The 19,359-nt window shown below is 58.8% G+C and overlaps 1 protein-coding gene across 2 annotated transcripts; it reads right to left on the bottom strand.

Moving 5' to 3' along the window:
* Nucleotides 1–435: 435 nt before the first annotated feature.
* Nucleotides 436–18,493, bottom strand: CTXN1 (cortexin 1). 2 transcript variants are annotated; one of them, XM_054291024.1, is made up of 3 exons: nt 18,452–18,493; nt 2,012–2,096; nt 436–1,445 (listed from the first exon to the last, which is right to left on the bottom strand). In XM_054291024.1, the coding sequence occupies exon 3, from the start codon at nt 1,299–1,301 to the stop codon at nt 1,047–1,049; it is 255 nt and encodes an 84-aa protein (XP_054146999.1). In that variant the 5' UTR covers nt 1,302–1,445; nt 2,012–2,096; nt 18,452–18,493; the 3' UTR covers nt 436–1,046. The 2 variants fall into 2 exon arrangements, with proteins under 2 accessions (XP_054146999.1, XP_054146998.1); XM_054291023.1 differs by lacking the exon at nt 18,452–18,493 and adding an exon at nt 6,542–6,647.
* Nucleotides 18,494–19,359: the final 866 nt, after the last annotated feature.

Genomic DNA, 19,359 nt, shown 5'->3' with positions numbered 1-19,359 from the left:
AGAGTGACCTGGTGGTCACTCCTGCAGCGCCCACAATGACCCCTCGCCTCTTCCTCCTCCTTTTCCTCCTCCTCCTCCTGCCCCCAGGGTTTTGGAGGGTCCCGTTCCCCTCCCGGGACGCAGCACAGAGCGGAGCAGGAGCCGGCTGGGGTCGGCACGGTGCGGCTTTATTTCCAAACCCCTTCATTTCCAAATCCCTTCATTTCCATGGAGGGGGGCGAGGTTCTCCCTCCCCGCCGGGCCCAAATCCCTTGGCAGGACCCTCCCGCTGCCCACCACGGCCCTTGGCAGCCCCTCGGCCACTTCCAGAGCCCTGGAGATCCCGGGGAGCGCCGGACACCCCAGCAGGGATGGCCCAGGAGCCTCTCCCGGGTGTTTTGGGGACCCCTGAGCTGTCCTGGTGTCCCCAGGCCAGGACTGCCCCTGGCTCCATTGTCACCAGCTGGGCACGGACAGGGCTGGAGCCCAAGGAGGGGCTGCACAGAGGGGTCTCCAGCCTCCCCTCGCTTTTGGGGGGCTCGGGAGTGGCACAGAGGAGGAACAAAGCCAGCACTGGGGGCCGGTGCCGAGAAACCCCTGACGGACACAGCTCAGCTACAGGACACACGGACACGCACTGGACCACGGGGGCACTGCCGGGGGGCACTCACGGGGGGCAGCGGGGGTCAAAGCTCGGGCCTGGCACCGGGCAGAGCCCAGCCCAGCCCAGGGGCCCCGCGGGCCGAGGGCAGGTCCCGCCATGCCCCGTCCGCGGTGCCCGGGGGCACGGGGGGCACCGGGGTCTCCGTCCAGCCCCCCTGCCCGACCCCCAGCGTCCCACGGGCTGCCGAGAGAAATGAAAAGTGCTTAGAAAAGAGAGAAACGCCTAGAAAACCTCCCTGGGGCCAGACCCCCTGCTCGCCCCCTGGCCCGGAGCATCCCTGCGGAGGGAGGGAGGGAAGGAGGGAGGGAGGGAGGGATGGATGGATGGATGGATGGATGGATGGATGGATGGGTGGATGGATGGATGGAGGGGCAGCGGGGCTGGAGCTCGGCCCGGGCTCCCCTCACACCAGGGCGTAGTCGAACTGGCCCCGCTCCAAGCCCTCCTTGTGGTCTGTCCAGGAGGAGGCGGGCATGCGGCTGTAGGGGTCCAGCAGGATGCGGAAGCAGCGCACCATCAGCATCACCAGGAACACCAGGAGGAAGATGACGAAGGCAAAGACAGTTTTCTGCTCAGCATCCATGCCCGCGGCGCCGGCGGGGTGCTCCACCAGGGACGGGGAGAGCAGTTCATAATCCATGGTGGATGCATCATTCATGGCAGAGGCCGGGGGCTCCAGGGCACGGCGGGTTCGGGTGCCCCGGGGCGACCAACTTCAGCTTCTCGTGTGCCCAGGCACCTGGAGAAGCGCCTATTCCATGGGGAAACCCTCGGGATCGGCTCCTGGGTGAGCCCAGAGCTCCTGGAGGGAAAAACAGAGCTGGTGAGGGAGCAGGGAATGGGTACGGGCATGGAGAGATCGTGAGGGAGGGAGAATTGGCCACGAGGAAAGCAGAGATGGTGGAGGAGGAGGAATTGGCCACGAGGAAAGCAGAGATGGTGAGGGAGGAGGAATTGAGTGTGGGGGAAGCAGGGATGGTGAGGGAGGAGGGGTTGGATGTGGAAAAACAGATGGTGAAGGAGAAGGAATGGGATGTGGGGAAAGCAGGGATGCTGGGGAGGAGGAACCAGCCACGGGATGCAACAACAGGATCAGGGAGGTGCTCAGGGAGTTCTGGATTTCCTGGCAAGCCACTGGTGAGGGCACAAGGCACGGGTGGGCAGCTCCAGGCACTGGTGCAGAGGCTGCTCCTCTGACCATGAATGCCCAGCAATCCCCGGAGAGGCCCAGGCTGGTGCTGGAAGCCCAAATCCCAGGGGATCCCCACCAAAAAGGACACAAGGGCTGCTCAGGGAGGCCTGGGGCTGCCCCAGGGTGGACCCAGCAAGGACAGGGGGAGCTGATTGCCGAGGAGCAGGGGCACCCACCTGGCTGCAGCTGCGTGGGGACAGGAGCAGGGCCAGGCTGTGCCCACAGGGCCCCGTCACCGAGCTGGGCTCCGGCTCTCCAGGGCTTTGGGACAGAGAGAACAGGGACAGGGTTAAAAACAGGGGCTGTGGCCACGGCAGGGAGCGCAGCAGCACATCCCGGGACACCTCTGGAACTCCCAGCACTGGGGGAGGTCACCCAGGAGAAATCCACACCAATATCCCTGGAATATCCACGTCAATATCTATGGAATATCCACACCAATATCCATGGAATATTCACACCTATATCTATGGAATATTCACACCAATATCCGTGGAATATTCACAGCAACCTCCCTGGAATATCCACACCAATATCCATGGAATATCCACACCAGTATCCCTGCAATATCCACACCAAAATCCCTGGAATATCCACACCAATATCTATGGAATATCCACACCAACATCCATGGAATATCCACAGCAACCTCCCTGGAATATCCACACCAATATCCATGGAATATCCACACCAATATCTATGGAATATCCACACCAATATCCATGGAATATCCACACCAATATCTATGGAATATCCACACCAATATCCATGGAATATCCACACCAACATCCATGGAATATCCACAGCTATCTCCCTGGAATATCCGCATCAATATCAATGGAATATCCACACCAACATCCCTGGTATATCCACACCAATCTCCCTGCAATACCCACACCAACCTCCCCAGAGTATCCACATCAATATCCCTGGAATATCCACACCAAAGTCCCTGGAATATCCACATCAATATTCCTGGCATATCCACATCAATATTCCTGCAATATCCACACCAGCATTCCTGGGAGAACATCCATGACAACCTCCCTGGGAAAACATCCACGTCATCCTCTCTGGGAGAACATTGACACCACCCCCTCAGGAGAACATCCACACCATCCCCCTGCAACATCCTCACCAAAGTCTCTGGAACATCCACATCAATATCCCTGAAATATCCACACCATCATCCCTTTCCACATCCACACCATCCGCCCTGAAATATCCACACCATCAGCCGTGGAATATCCACCCCAATATCCCCTTGCAGCATCCTGGAGCCTGAATTCAGGTTCCAGGGAGAAAAAAGCCCAAAATCTCCCTAGGAGAGCTCAGGAGCATCCCCTGCCTTTCCTGGCAGCAATATCCAATATTTAATATCCAATATTCAATATCCAACATCCAATATCCCATATCCAATATCCTATATCCGACATCCAATACTCAATATTTAATATCCAATATCCAATATCCATGGGGAAGGGCAAGGCAGAGCAATCCCAAGGCCACCACTGACCCTGTCCCCAGATGCCACATCCATAAGATTTTAAATCCCCCCAGGAATGGGGATTCCACCCCTTTCCATGGAGGAATTCCTCCAATATTCTAAACCTAGCCAAAACCTCTCTCGGTGCTTCCCATGGACGTATTGGGTTAAAAACTTCCCCTTTTTGGTGCTCAGGACAGCAATAAATCCTGGATTTGGTGATGCCCAACTGGCTCAGGGCCCAAATCCAGGGAGGATCAGGCACAGTCAGGACAAAAGAGAAAAATTCCTGCTAATTGCTAACCCTGGTATTATTTATATAATATTAATATATTAATGTTAATATATTTATTTATATTTAATATTTTTATTTTATTATATATATTTATATATTACTAATACAAAAGATATATTTCTGCAATTTATGTATTATTTATATTAAATATTATTTATCCTGAAAATAAAGGATTTATTCCTTTTGGGATTTGTTGCCTTTTCATCAGTGGGGGCTCCCAGAGCAGCTGTGGCTGGAGCACCCTGGGGTGGTTGAATTGGGTGGAATTGGGTGGAAATGGGTGGAATTGGATGAGCTTTGGGCCCTTCCAGCCCACCCCAGCCCTGACTCTGTGCTCTGGATTTCCTGGGAATTTGGAGCAGAGCCCCATCCCTTGCTCAGGCCCCTCCAAGGAGCTGCTGTTATTTCAGGAACGGTTGATGGAGTTTTATTAAGATTTTATTCCTGTTCCCTTAGTAACTCAAAAGACACAGGCGAGGAAATTGCTTAATAGGGACAGAGCTCACAAAGGAACAGGATCACTGTCAACAATTCCAGGAGGCTGCGCCCAGGTTTTTTTCTGGGAACGAGGCACGAATTAAATGTTAATTTGGGAACGGGGAATATCTAATGAGATGCTTATTGCGAACAAAGGATGGAGTCAGCGCAGAGCCAGGCAGGATCTGGGTGTGATCCAGGTGGGATGGAGGGCACGATCCAGGTTTGGGCTGGAAGGACCTTGAAGTCCATCCAGAGCCAGCCCTGGCACCTTCCAGTGCCCAAAGCTGCTCCAAACCCCGGCCTGGGGCACCTCTAGGGATGGGAATTCCATCCCAACCCCTCCCCACCCTCATCCTAACAAATTCCTGCCTCATTCCACCCCGAATCTCCCCTCTTTTCCCTTAAAAACCTATGGTTTTCCCTTAAAACCATTACCCCAAATCTCCCTCTTTTCCTTTAAAACCATTACCCCGAATCTCCCCTCTTTTCCTTTAAAACCATTACCCCGAATCTCCCCTCTTTTCCTTTAAAACCATTCCCCCAAATCTCCCCTCTTTTCCCTTAAAACCATTTCCACCCCGAATCTCCCCTCTTTTCCCTTAAAACCATTACCCCAAATCTCCCCACTTTTCCCTTAAAACCATTACCCCAAATCTCCCCTCTTCCCTTAAACCACTTCCCCATCCTCATCTTGCTCTTTTCCCCTAAAACCATTCCCCCAAATCTCCCCTTTTCCCTTAAAAATATTATCCCACCCTCATCTTGCTCTTTTCCCTTAAAACCACTTCCCCACCCTCATCTTGCTCATGAGCGAAGCCCTGGAAAATCTCCCTGGAGGGTTTTTTCCCCGATTTTTGGTGCCTGAACTCCTCAAAGATGGGAAAAGCTTCACTGTCAGGGCCATGGGGGTCCCTCCCTCCTTCCCTTCACCTCCTCAGCAGCGGGTCCTGGTGTCTGTCCCAGCCGTGTGCAGCAGGACAGACGGACAGAGGCGGCTCCGTGCCCCTCTCTGGACACCCTGGTGCCCGCCCTGGAGCAGCTGCAATCCCTGCATTGCCTTTTTCAGTAAATGCAGCTGCTGGGACGGGGCCTGGCAGCCTCTGGAGCTCATCCAGGGGCTGTGCCAGGGAATCCTGAACTCCCAGCAGGATCCGAGCCCTGGGCACGGAGCTGGCCCCACTCAAAGCAAGGCGTGAGGCTCCTGCAGGGCACAGGGCTGTTCCCCTGGCTTATGGGGCTGGGACAATCCTGATTTTCCTGTGTCCCCTTGCTGTGGATCCCAAAGCTGTGTCACCCCTGCGATCTGCTCCTGCCCCAGCTCAGGGCTGCTCCTCTGCCCTATGTCAGGCCCAGCAGCAGTAAAGGTGCTCCCCATGGCAGGAATCCCATCCACTGGGGTCCACTGGGACCCACTGGGATCCACTGGGGTCCACTGGGGTCCACTGGGATCCACTGGGGTCCACTGGGGTCCACTGGGATCCACTGGGATCCACTGGGGTCCACTGGGGTCCACTGGGATCCACTGGGATCCACTGGGGTCCACTGGGGTCCACCTCCCCTTCCCAGCCTCCCTGTTAGGGTCAGACCCTTCTCCCCACCCTGTCCATGCCCAGAGATGCTGAGCCCCCCCTGCACCTCCAGCCTGGCTGTTCCCGACCCTCCAGCAGATCCATCCCAGCCTGGAGGAGCAGGAAAAGCCAGGAGCAGGCAGTGCCAGCCCTTCCCAAGGGTCCAGCAGGGTCCAGGGGCTCCCTCCCATCCCAGCCCCTCTCCATCCCATGGACAAAGGGATGGAGGGATCCTGCTCTGGGTCTGGACCGTTCCCAGGGAGGATCCCGAGCCTCGTCAGGATTCCTTGGGTGTCTGGTGTCCCCTCACATCCCAAACCTGCTCCCAGGACCTCTCCAGCCCTGCTGGAGCAGCCTGTGGATGATGGGAGGGCTCCAGCCCCTCTCCCGAGCTGGAATCCTGCCTGGACCCAGCAGCGTGGCGCAGATGGAGCCTGGATCCAGGGAGATCCCATGGATCAGCCCCATGGAGTGTCTGGGATGTCCCATCCCGTCCAGGAGCAGCCATGGGGGAGGCTCAGCCCAGCCCCAGCCACGCAGGGATGGATTTGCCCAAATCCCAATCCCTGAGCCCCCCGACCCCGCCAAGGACCCTTCGCCCAAACCAAACCCCATGAAAAGCTGTTCCCACCCCAAATCCCAATCCCTGAGACCCCCGACCCCGCCAAGGACCCTTCGCCCAAACCAATACAACCCCAGGAAAAGCTGTTCCCACCCCAAATCCCTGAGACCCTGACCCAGCCAAGAACTCTTCACCCAAACCCACACAACCCTAGTAAAAGCTGTTCCCACCCCAAACCCGGCTCCCTGCCCTCTCCCCCCACCCTCCTGGGGCATTTCCCGGGGCTGGGGGGTCCCGGTGCCCCCGGGTCGGTACCTGGCGGCTGCCCCGGGCTCCCGCATCCATCCCCGGCCGTGCCCGGCCCCGGGAGCGGCGGCGCTCGCTGCCGCCCGGGCGGGCTCGGGTTCCTATGGCGATGCGGAGCCCATTAGAATAAAAGGTGGAGCGCAGCGATCGGAGCCGGGGAAGTTTCCTGAGGCGCCTGCCCGGGAGAGCCAGACCGTGGGAGTGCTCGGGCTGCGGGGCTGAGCTGCGCCCCCGCCCCGGCTCCGCATCCCTGCCATCCCAAAAACCTCCCTGCGATCCCCAAAAATTCCCTGCGATCCCAAAAAATTCCCTGTGATCCCAAAAAAATTCCCTGTGATCCCCAAAAACCTCCCTGTGATCCCAAAAAATTCCCTGTGATCCCCAAAAATTCCCTGTGATCACACGGGGAGCACCTGCATCCCAAAAACCTCCCTGTGATCCCAAAAAATTCCCTGCGATCCCCAAAAATTCCCCGCGATCACACGGGGAGCGCTTGCATCCCAAAAACCTCCCTGTGATCCCAAAAACATCCCTGCCATCCCAAAACATTCCCTGCGATCCCCAAAAATTCCCTGTGATCACACGGGGAGCACCTGCATGCCAAAAAAACCCCGTGATTCCACAGGGAGCTCCTGCATCCCAAAAAGCCCCTGTGATCCCACAGGGAGAACCTGTATCCCAAAAACCTCCCTGTGATCCCATGGGGAGCTTCTGCATCCCAAAAATAACCCCCTGTGATCCCACGGAAAGTACCTGCATCCCAAAAGCCCCCTCTGATTTCACGGGGAGCTCCTGCATCCCAAAAAAAAACCCTCTAATCCCCCAAGAAGCTCCTGCATCCCAAAAAACCTCCCTGCTGATCCCATAGGGAGCTTCTGCATCCCAAAAAAATCCCTTCTGATCCCTGGGAAGTTCCTGCATCCCAGAAAAAGCCCTCTGATCTCACAGGGAGCTCCAGCATCCCAAAAATCCTGCTCTGATCCCCGGGAAGCTCCTGCATCCCAAAAATCCTGCTCTGATCCCCGGGAAGCTCCTGCATCCCAAAAATCCTGCTCTGATCCCCGGGAAGCTCCTGCACCGCTGTCCCCGCGGGATCCAGGACTGTCCCCAGCGTGTCCAGGGATGCTCCAGGATTCCCAGGCTGGCACTGCCCCCCTGTTCACGGCACTCAGACCAGGATCAGCCTCAGGGACACGCTGGGGTCACACCTGGGCACCTTCCCCCTGCCCAGGATCCGCAGGGAGATCCGCAGCTTTTTGGGATGGAAATTGCTGCAGCTCCCTGTCCCCTTCCCACAGGGAGGATTCCATGGAAATGGCTGGAGTTGAGTTTTCCTGCTCTGCCAGGCTCGGTTCTGATGGAGTTTGGGCTCCTGGGAGGTGCCCACGGGGAGTTTTCCACGCTCCAGCAGCGCAGGGAACGCTCGGGGCCCGGGGCACAGGGCAGCTCAGCAGGGGCAAATTAAAATTGCTCTGCTCGTATGGATGGACAATTCCTGAAGGTCTCCTCCCCACCTGCTCCTGGAAGAGCCACAGGGGCCTGGTGTGGCTGCCCTGGCAGTTCCCAGAGTTCCTCTGGAGAAATCCATCCTCTGTCCCTGTCCCCAAAGCCAAAATGTGGGCAAGAGTGCTCAGAGCCTCCTTCTCTATCCATCCATGCATGCATCCATGAATCCATGGATCCATCATCCATCCGTCCATCCATCCATCCATCCGTCCGTCCATCCATCCATCCATCATCCATCCATCCATCCATCATCCATCCACCCATCCATCCCTCCATCCATCTATCCCTGTGTCCATCCATCCATCCCTGTGTCCATCCATCCATCCATCCATCATCATTCCATCCATCCATCCATCCATCCATCATCCATCCATCCATCCATCATCCATCCCTCCCTCCATCCATCCATCCATCCATCCATCCACCCAAGGCCAGGCTGGACAGGGCTTGGAGCACCCTGGGACAGGGATGGGACTTGAAGACCTTCGAGGTCCCTCCCAGCTGACGCCATTCTGGCATTTGTGCCTTTAATTCAAGTTTAATTTCAAGACTTTCATCCCGAAATCCCTCTGCCTCTCCCGAAGCCCTTGATCAGGAGCCCCTGGCTGTGGGAATTGCTGTGTGGAGCTTCCCCCTCTGCCCTCTCTGCTTGGAAGGCTCTCAGAGCTGGAAGGGATCCTCGTGCTGAGGAATTGTTCATCCTACAGCACAAAAAGCTGGATGGTCTCGGGGGGGAACAGGGGACAGAGGTGCCCTGAGGCACAGGGATTCAGGAATATTCAGAAATTCTGGCACTCAGGAATATTCAGACATTCTGGCACTCAGGAATATCAACCCCAGCCCTGCCTCAGAGCCAGCTTTGGAGCTGCAGCCTCAGGGGGATCTGGGCTTTGGGGGATGCTGAAGAAACTCCAGGAAGGAGCAGGTTCCTGCCAGACAATGAAACGAGGTTCAGCCTTTGCCTTGTCCCACGCTCAGCCCTGCATTTTGGGGAGAGGAAAATCCGAGTGTTCCTCCTCTAATCTGAGCTCCCCTATGAAACGCCAGAAGCCTCCAGCAGGATCTGAGCCCTTTTTAGTGCTGACAAAGGGATCTGCGGAACCTGCAGTGGCTGCTCTGGGTACAGCCCTGTGGCACCGAGTGACTGTTCCTGCTTGGAGGACAATCCCACACTTGGCTGCTCCAGTTCCAGGTGAAAAAAAAACCAAAAAAAAAACCAAAAAAAAAAACCAAAAAAACCACATTGCCCGTGGCTGGGGGAAAACCATTTGTGCTTCCTGCAGCTCCCAGCCATGGCAGCTTGGATTTCACTGCCAATGGAAATGAAAGAAAATCACCATTTGTGCTTCCTGCAGCTCCCAGCCATGGCAGCTTGGATTTCACTGCCAATGGAAATGAAAGAAAATCACTTTGGGCTTATTGGGAGCCTGGGTGGCTGCAGGAGGAGAAATTCCTCCGTGGAAAGGGTGGACAGGTTGGATTCCCACTCCTGCAGGGGTTGAAATCAGTGGGGATGTGGCACTTGGGGACAGGGGTGGCCTTGGCAGGGCTGGGGATGGTTGGGCTCGATGGCCTTGGAGGTTTTATCCAATTCCAGAATTATTCTGGGCGACACCAAAGCCCTCACAGAACTCCCCTCCCACCCCTCCTGGGCAGCACTGAGGGGACCCAAAGCCCCTTCTCGAGGGCTGAGGCCTCATTCCCAACATTCCTGGTGACACTGAGGGATTGTCCTGCCCTGTCCTGTCCTGCCCTGTCCTCTCCAGGCTCCCCTGCTCAAGCAGAGAATTCCAGCTCGCTGCCCCTTCTCGAGCCAAGCCCAGCCCTGCAGAGCCCTCCGGGACAGGTGAGGGATGTGTCACACCTGAGCTGCTCCCTGCACAGAACCCCAGCCCTGCAGAGCCCTCCGGGACAGGTGAGGGATGTGTCACACCTGAGCTGCTCCCTGCACAGAACCCCAGCCCTGCAGAGCCCTCCGGGACAGGTGAGGGATGTGTCACACCTGGGTGCTGCAGGAGCTCTCCCTGCACAGAACCCCAGCCCTGCAGCTCCCCTGAACCTCTGAGGAGAGGCCACGGGGGTGATCCTGCTCCTCCGGATGCTCCAAGGGGGAAAAGAGGAGAAGAGAAATTTCTGGAGCAGGAATTTCCAGGGAGGGAACCCCAATTCCCAGGGAGCCCTGAGACGGGAACTGGGGGCTGCAGCCAGGGCAATCCACGGCTGTGGACAATCCCAACCAAATTCCTACAGTTTTCCATCAAAACCAGATTTTCCTGGTTAACTTAGAGAGGTTTGTGACACCGAAAATGGGATAACAGGGGACAGGGAGCTCTGGGGACACCAGCGGGGTCCAGGTCCCTGCAGCCACTCCAGGAGAGGCTCCAGCAGCTCCAGAGCCCCCAGATTCCCTGATCCCTCTTTGCTGGCCATGCACCAACAACAGAAAACTCCCAATCCCTGTCCCCTCCACCAACAACAGGAAATTCCCATCCCTGCCCCCTCCTGCTCTGCTCCTGCCACCCCAGCCCCAGGGAGGAGCATCCCAGCCTCCCAAAATGGATTTTGATGCCAACAAATTGTGTTGTGACTCCCAGTGGGACACATCAATAACTCCACAACTCCTCAGAGAATCTCTGGATAACCAGGAGCATCCCCCATGGGATTCTTTCCTCCTGAAAGAAATTTGTCACCGTCCATAAATTGCCCGGAGATTTATTCCTGCCAGCCCTAAAACTGCACACAAAGTAATGGGATTTGTCCAAAGCCTTTAACAGGCTGTTCCCCTTGATTTAAAGGCTGTTGAAGTGTCTTTATTTTCTTAGCACATTATTAATTCACATTCTGGCTCCGAGGTGCCTCCAGAGCTGGTGATTTGGGAATCAGAGCAGGAAAGGGCAGCTGGAAGGGCTTAGGCAGCAAAAACCCAGCCCAGGGTAACTCCAGGCTGGGAATAAGCAAAGGTTATCCGTGCCTGGAGTTGTGCATGGAACACGCTCAGCTCCACAGCTCTGCACAAAAGTGAAATTATTCCCTGTCCCCAAATCTGGGAATTGCAATCCCAGTCTGAGGCTGGGGCAGCGCTCCCTGAGGCTCTGGGAAATGTCAGCTCCAGCCCTGCAGGGGTTCTCAGCTCCCCCCAGGGCCCTGCACAGTTCAGGGGATGTTTCCATCAGGGCTGGGGTCTCTGAGCCCCAGGGGGAGGAAATTCAGGACTTCGTCAACGCAACAAATGTGGGGACACTGAAAACTCCAGGATCTGTCCCTGGGGATCAAAACCTGGGGAAGGCTCCTGGAGCGTCCTGAAAATCATTCCCAGCCCATCCCAGTGTGCAATTCCCATCCCAGTGTCAGCTCCTGATCCATCCCAGTGCCATTCCTAACCCAGTGCCACTCCCAGTCCATCCCAGTGCCATTCCCATCCCAGTGCCATTCCTAACCCAGTGCCACTCCCAATCCATCCCAGTGTCACTCCAGCTCATCCCAGTGCCACTCCCAGCTCATCCCATCCCATCCCATCCCATCCCAGTACCATTCCCATCTCAGTGCCATTCTCAGCTCATCCCAGTGCAATTCCCATCCCATCTCATCCCATCCCAGTGCCATTCCCATCTCAGTGTCATTCCCAGTCCATCCCAGTGCCACTCCAGCTCAGCCCAGTGCCATTCCCATCCCAGTGCCACTCCCATCCCATCCCACCCCATCCCATCCCATCTCAGTGCCATTCCCAGTCCATCCCAGTGCCATTCCCATCCCAATGCCACTCCAGCTCATCCCAGTGCCACTCCCATCCCATCCCATCCCAGTGCCATTCCCACCCCATCCCATCCCATCCCATCCCATCCCAACCCTTCACCCTGACAACCCTTTCCATGAAGGGCTTTTCCCAATATCCCAATTTAAACCTCCCCTGGCGCAGCTCGAGGCCGTTCCCCCTCGTCCTGCTGCTCCCTGCGAGCAGATCCCGATTTGCTCCTGTCAGGAATTGTGGATTATTTATAAACGCAGCCCCACATCCCCTTATCCAAAGGCCCAAACCCAGCCCCAAAAGCGCCTGGGCATTCCCAAATCCCCCCAAACCCACCCATCCAAGGCCATGGGCAGTGGGAGAGCCTGGAATGGGATCAAACCCAGGAGTTTCCCACGGGCAGCCCGTGCTGCCTCATTTTGTGTTAATTCGCATTTTTCCTGGTTTTTATGAGCCATTGAAAGGGGATGGGGCAGCAGGAGGCTCCCCCCAGCACCAACCCAGGGATAAATTCACGGGAATTCAGCCTGGAAAACAGGGAGGGCGTTTCTGCTGTGTGCAAACAACCCCAGAAATGCTGAGTAATTCCTGGAGCATGGGAAGCAATCATTACTTTTAATTACCAATTAAATGACTCGGTAATTTCTTGCATTCAAGCGGCAATGGAACTGCAAACAATGCCAGGCAAATCGGGTCTTTAGCATTTAATTACCGGGCTCTGCCATGAATTATTGAGCAAATGGGCAAAGACTCAGCTCCCCAGAACTCCGGCGCAGCAATTAAAGGATTTTTAATCACTCCTGGGTCTGAGGCGCTGTTTGGAGCCGCCCTCCACGTGCAGCAACACCCGGAGCAGCATCCGAGGCTCTGTGAGCATCACGGAGTGAAATCCCCCAAAATAATCCGGGTTGGGAACACACAGAGAGCGGGATCGTCAATGCCAGCCTGGCCAGCTTTACTCCTGGCACAGAATCCCACACTGGGATGGGATGGAGGGACCTTTGAGCCCACCCAGTGCCACCCCTGGGCACCCAGGATGCTCCAAGTCCCTAAAAACCAGACTGGGAAGGCAGCAGAGGCTGAACAGGGAGAACACTCCCAAATCCACAGCTTGATCCTGTGCCCAGCATCCCCACAGGACCGTAAATCCAAGGAAAAATGGAATTTCCCAGGGCCAGCCCGGGCTGATGGGGAGGGATTAAACCTGGAGAACGTCCCTGTATCCCTCATTTCATCCCTCATTCCATCCCTGATTGTTTCCTTCCTTCCTTCCTTCCTTCCTTCCTTCCTTCCTTCCTTCCTTCCTTCCTTCCTTCCTTCCATCCATCCATCCATCCCAGCAGACCCTCCAAAGCAGAGCTGCTCCTCCTCTCTCCTCCTCTTCCTCCTCTCCCTCTTCCTCCTCCTCCTCTCTCCCTCCTCCTCCTCCCCGCAGTGCCAGAGCCTCTCAGGCACCGAGATGAGCTGATAAAAATGCAGATCGATGGCAGGGCCAGGGCTCAGCTCCGGGAAATCGATGATGCCGTGCCCATGCTGAGAACTCCCCGGGATTTTATCCAGGCTCAGGGGCTGCAGGGGGATCCCATTCCTGCCTCCCTCGGGGAAGGTGCTGACCAAACCTGGCCACGGTTCCCAGAATTTGGGGCAAACCAGGCAGGGGAAGGATCTGGGAGCTGCTGGTGGGTCAGAGGGGCTGCCCTGAGCTGCTTGAGACCCCACATCCACACTGTGCTCCAGGGGTGTGCTGTGGGATGGACGGGATTAGGGAAGGCAGGGATGGCCACAGACCCAAAAAATCCCTGCAAAAATCCCAAAATACTCACGATATCACCAAAAATCTCCATCAAAACCAGGGGGATCCAGCAGGGTCCAGATCCCAGCAGGGTCCTGGATCCCAGCAGGTCCCCCTGGCCCATCCCCATCTCTCACCTCTTCCATGGCTCCCCCAGGGATGCCTGGCCTGGCTTGGGGTGAGTGACACAAACGGGACAGAGCAGGGGGGAAGGAGCATCCCCAGCACCCCAAATCCTCTCACCCCACTGCTGGAAGCCTTTCCCTGTGCCAGGCAGGGACAGACAGAGGGACAGCCCTGTCCATCCACAGCTGGGACCCCCATCCTGCCCAGGGTGTCCCCCCCTGCTCTGGGCTGCAGCTCCGTGGCTCCAGCCCCATTCCAGCATCCCAGGCTGCTCCCGCCTGTGTCAGGACACTCTGTGCCAGGCCGGTGCCAAGCTCTCTCCATCACCGCCCGCCTTGTGTCCCTGCCATGCCCCAGGCATTCCTGGAAGCACCTTGGCAGCCGGGCTGGGCTGGGATGCTGCCCCAGGGCTGCGTCTGCCCCGAGTCTGGCGGGACACCAGGTCCCCTGGGGACAAGGCTCCCTCCCTGCTGCTCCCAGGGAACGTTCCTGATGGCCCTGTCCTGCACAGCCCTGCACAATCCGTGGGTTTATTCCATCCCCTCCTCTGGCAGCAGCTCTGGTTCCAGCCCCTCCTTTCCTTGGGTGCATCCCTAACCTGGGGAGAGGAGAGGATCCCAAGGATGGAGCAGCTGAGGATCCCATGGATGGAGCAGATGAGGATCCCATGGATGGAGCACTGAGGATCCCAAGAATGGAGCAGCCATGGATCCCAAGGATGGAGCAGCCATGGATCCCATGGATGGAGCAGCTCCGTGGGATCCAGCAGGGAGCAGGAGACCGAGCATCCCCAGCTCTGCCCTGCCCTGAGCCCATCCCCATCCCTCTGGAACACTCCCAGGTGCTCAGGAGGGACCCAAGGAGTGCCCAGCTCCATCCAGGCAGTGCCCAGGGATCCAGGGAGTGCCCAGATCCATCCAGGAATGCCCAGCTCCATCCAGGAATGCCCAGCTCCATCCAGGGAATGCTCAGCTCCATCCAGGAGTGCCCAGCTCCATCCAGGAGCTCCCAGCTCCATCCAGGGAGTGCCCAGCTCCATCCAGGGAGTGCCCAGCTCCATCCAGGAGCTCCCAGCTCCATCCAGGAGTGCCCAGCTCCATCCAGGGAGTGCCCAGCTCCATCCAGGAATGCCCAGCTCCATCCAGGCAGTGCCCAGGGATCCAGGAGTGCCCAGCTCCATCCAGGGAGTGCCCAGCTCCATCCAGGAATGCCCAGCTCCATCCAGGAGCTCCCAGCTCCATCCAGGATTTCCCTCATCCCTCAATCCTTGGAAGCCTCAGCAGTGCTGGGGACTCATGGCCCAGCCCCAGCAGCGGCTCAGATCTGGATCCCAGGGCGGGATGCTCCAGGCAGGGATGAAGGAATGAAAGGAGAGCGTTACAAAACAGCCCTTGGAGCAGGGAGGGGAATCTGGACGGGAATTTGGCCGGCACCGCTCGCCCTCCCAGGCCTTAATCCCTTCGTTAGCACAGCCCGGCACAATTAAAGACAAACTCGCAGCCCTGCAATGCAGAGGGGCTGCGGGAGATCCTGGGAATTCAGGGATTCAGGTGCTGGAATCTCCGGCCTGAGGAGCCCTGAGGAGCCCAGGCAGCTCCATGGGGCTGATCCAGGGATTTCCCAGCTGAATTCCCAAACCCTGGGCCAGCCCCAGGGCAGTGGGAACATGGGGACAGCCAGGCTGGGATGGCAAAGCCACCTCTGCTCACATGGGGACACCCCAAAGGAGCTGTGGGATCATGGAACGGGCTCAGGGACACCTCCCACTGCCCCAGGCTGCTCCAAACCCCACCAGCCTGGCCTCTAGAGCCATCCGAGGCTGGAAGAGCATCCAGAACCTCCTGCTTGGCCTCCAGAGCCGTTCCAGGCTGGAAGAACATCCAGCAGCTCCTGCCCTGCCTCTCAGGAGTTTGCTCCTCTCCATGACCCCAAAGCTGTGGCTCTCCTGTGGGCTCAGGAGTCTCTGCTCCAAACCATTCCCATGAACCGGGGAATCCCAGCAGAAGCTTGCAAGGAAGGGTTTGGATTCCAAAAATCCTCCCTGAAGGAGGTTCTGCCTGGCTGGTTGGGATGGAGAGACCTGGTGGGCACCAAGCCCTGCCAGGCCAGGGAGGGAAAGCCACACAAGGGCTTGGGGGGATGTTAAAGGTGTTAAAATCCATGGATTCAGCTGTGCTGCCCAATGCTGGGAGCTTCCAGCTCTGCACCTCAGGCACATCCCAGCTGCACAGAGCATCCTGCCCTGCCCACAGCACAGAATCCTGTGGAATGGTCTCGGGATCCCGGGTGGTTTCCAGACAGACCCAACCCCAGGCACGGCTGGAATGGGAATGGGGATGGGGATGGGGATGGGGATGGGGATGGGAATGGGAAAGGGAATGGGAATGGGGATGGAATGGGGATGGAATGGAATGGAATGGAATGGGAATGGGAATATTAATGGGAATGGGGATGGGAATGGGAATGGAAGGGGAATGGGGTTGGGAATGGGAATGGAGCGGGAATGGGAATGGGAATATTAATGGGAATGGGAATGGGGATGGGAATGGGAATGGGGATGGGATGGAATGGGGATGGAATGGAATGGGGATGGGGATGGAATGGGAATATTAATGGGAATGGGGATGGGCAGGTTCTGTCCCACCAGCCAGGCACTACTGGGATCCACAATCCCAGACCCACTCCAGGTCCCTCTTTTGGGTCCCCACAGCTCTGCCCTGCAGGTTCCAGCAGGGAACAGCCCCCAGCTCCCCTTTAATCCCAGTTTTCCATTCCTGCCCACACCCTGGAGCGCTTCCATCCCGCAATCCCCTCTCCATCCCTGGTCACTCCTTTAATCCCGGGTTTATTGCCCCGGCCCGGGCTGCAGCTCAGCCTCAGGCCCTGGGGTCCCTCAGGGAGCTCCGATCCATCCATTTGATTTTGTGGGGAGCGTTGGGAGCCAGCTCCAGCCGGGCAGCGCTTCCTGCCGGGATCAGCCGCTCCCTCAGCTCGGCTCGGGATTTACCAACGCTCGGCACCTCCAGAGAGCTCGGCACAGCCAGCCCGAGGTGTCACCGCTGCTGTCACCGCTGCTGTCACCGCTGCTGTCGCCGTGGCAGGCGCCGGGGGAGGCGCGGAGCTCACGAACCGCGGCTGCCGCTCCCAGCTCGGCTTTTCCGGCATCCACCCACGGCCCTGCTGCTGCTCCAGCCCCGGCCCGGCCTGCCCGGGCTGCCCACGGCCCGCGGAGCCCCGCGGAGCCCCGGGAACGCTGCCCCGGCCCCCGAGCACCGAGCAGATGCCGCCGGCAGCGGGAGGAGCCGCGGGGGCAGCGGGAGCGCCCGGCCGGGGCCGGCGGCAACAGGTGGATGGAGATTTGGGGACAGCAGGCGCTGCTGATGGCCCTGGAGCCGGCCCAGGGGATGGAGCCAGGGAATTGTTTACCTTGGAAAAGCCCCCGAGATCATCGAGCCCATTCGAGGCCACCACAGACCCCTGTCCCCAAGCGTCACATCCACAGGGATGGGGACGCCCCCAGTGCCACCGTGCCAGGGCTTGAGCAGCTTTTCTGTGCAGAAATCCCCCCAGTCTCCAGTCTAAACGCTGCCTGGCACAGCCTGAGGCCCTGTCCTCCTCCTTTCCGGGGGCATTCAGCCCGGGGTTCCACCCGTGCGGTTTTCAGGGCTGATCCCACCTCCCTCCCTTCCCCTCCCGGCACAGGAACCGCGGGGACAGACCCCGAGCGGATCCCAGGCACCCTCCCAGGGCTGCTCGGGGAAAACCAGAGCCTCACCCAAGGACCTGGGCACGGCCAGCAGCGCTGCCACAGCAACCGGGCACATCCCGCTGCCACCCCTCCCTCGGCCAGCAGAACCACCCCCGCTCCTGTCCCAGGCTCAGCCCAGCCCGGGCACCGCCGGAGCCACCGGAGCATGGCCCTGTCCCCTGCCGGGCTCCGGGACACCGAGCTGGGAGCGGGCAGAGCCCCGGGAACGGCACAAGGAGGGGACGGCAGCGGGGTCCGGGCAGCCCCGAAGCGCCTCAATGCCACAGCCGGCCCTGCCGGAGCTCCAGCTCGTGTCCGACACGGGGCTCTGCACCAAACGCTGCCCCAGCCAGCCCAGAGCTCCCCAATTCCCGGTGCCACTCCCGGGGCTCCTCCCGAGGGGCTGAGAGCGGAACGGCCCCGGTTCCTCCGGGGCTCAGCCCTTCGTGCCGGGGCTCTGGGGGATCCCCCCGGCTCCCGCACAGACCCCCGGCTCCCGCACGGACACGGCGGCTCCGCTTCATCCCAAAGTTTCCCCAAGCCGCCCTCCCCCGTCTCCCAGAGCCCCCAAATCCCCTCAGCCCTCGGGGGCTTCGGCAGCCGCCCCTTGGCTCCCCCACAGCAGAATCCCAAAATCAGCGGCTTTGCAGCAGCTGCGGGAATTCCTTGTTTTCCACTTCTTCTTCCCCAACACGCCCATCCCAGATTTTATCTAACAGCGATATTCATTCCAAAATTCCCATTTTTTCCCCGCTCCCGCGCCCACCCCAGGTTGTCACAGACCCCCGACCCGGGGACACCGCAGCTCTCGGGATCCCCCATCCCCGCAGGGAGCCCACCCGGGCACCGGGAGCGGCACCGGGAGCGGCACCGGGAGCGGATCCCCGCGCATCCCGCACCGCCCCTGCGGAGCCGCGGCCGGGCGGTGCCCGGCGCAGCCCCGCGGCTCCGCCACCAAACTTTCCCGGTTCCCCCCGTTCCCCCCGGTTCCCCCGCGCTCACCTGCGCTCCGGGCAGCGGGCGGGGGCCGCGCCCGCCCCGCCGCTCCCCGCGCCCATCCGGACCGGCCCCGCCGCCGCCGCACGGCGCAGCCTGCCCGGCCCGCGAGCGGAGCGGAGCCGCCGCCGGCGCTTGCGGGGCCGGGGTTTGAATTGCTCCGAGCGGCCCTGATTGGGCTGCGGAACGCGGGGGGAGCTGCGATCGGGGGGGCGGAGTGAGGATACGGGGTGGGGAGGGATGCGTGGGGTGCGGGGATGCGGAGGGCGGGGAGGGACGCGGGGGATGCGAGGAGGATGCGGGAGATGGAGGATGCGGGGGTGTGGTACCCGGCGTGGGGGGGAGGCAGCGGCTGCGAGGAGGCGGGAGGGGGTGCGGGGGGATGGGATAACACGGGGGGATGCGGAAAGGGGTGCGGGGTGTGGGGCCGGGGGGTGCGGGGGGAGGTTGGGGGACCTGGTGAGCCGGGGATACAGGTGGAGTGGGGGGATGCAGGGATGTGACACCTTGGAGGGATTTCAGGGATGGTGCTCTATGGGGGATTTTAGGGATGCAGGGATGTGGTAACCTGGGCGGATTTTAGGGATGTGGTACCTAGGAGGGATTTTAGGGATGTGGTTCTTTGGGGGATTTCAGGGATGTGGTACCTTGGAGGGATTTTAGGGATGCAGGGATGTGGTCCCTGGGGGGGATTTTAGGGATTTCAGGGATGTGGTCCTTGGGGGGATTTTAAGGATGTGGTCCTTGTAGGGATTTCAGGGATGTGGTATCCTGGGGGGATTTCAGGGATGTGATACCTTGGAGGGATTTTAGGGATGTGATTCCTGGGGGAATTTTAAGGATGCGGTTCCTGGGGAGATTTTAAGGATGTGGTCCTTGGAGGGATTTTAGGGATGTGGTTCCTGGGGGGATTT

Source organism: Melozone crissalis, unplaced genomic scaffold (genome assembly GCF_028551555.1).
Source record: "Melozone crissalis strain CALT ecotype California unplaced genomic scaffold, PUWL_Pcris_2 ptg000088l_1, whole genome shotgun sequence".
Taxonomy (NCBI): Eukaryota; Metazoa; Chordata; class Aves; order Passeriformes; family Passerellidae; genus Melozone; species Melozone crissalis.
The sequence above is the reverse complement of the archived record's forward strand: the minus strand, read 5'-3'. Positions and strand labels throughout refer to the sequence as shown.

Coding starts and splice junctions, on each gene's coding strand:
- CTXN1 (XM_054291024.1), bottom strand. CDS start 1,301: ATGAATGATGCATCCACCATGGATTATGAACTGCTCTCCCCGTCCCTG.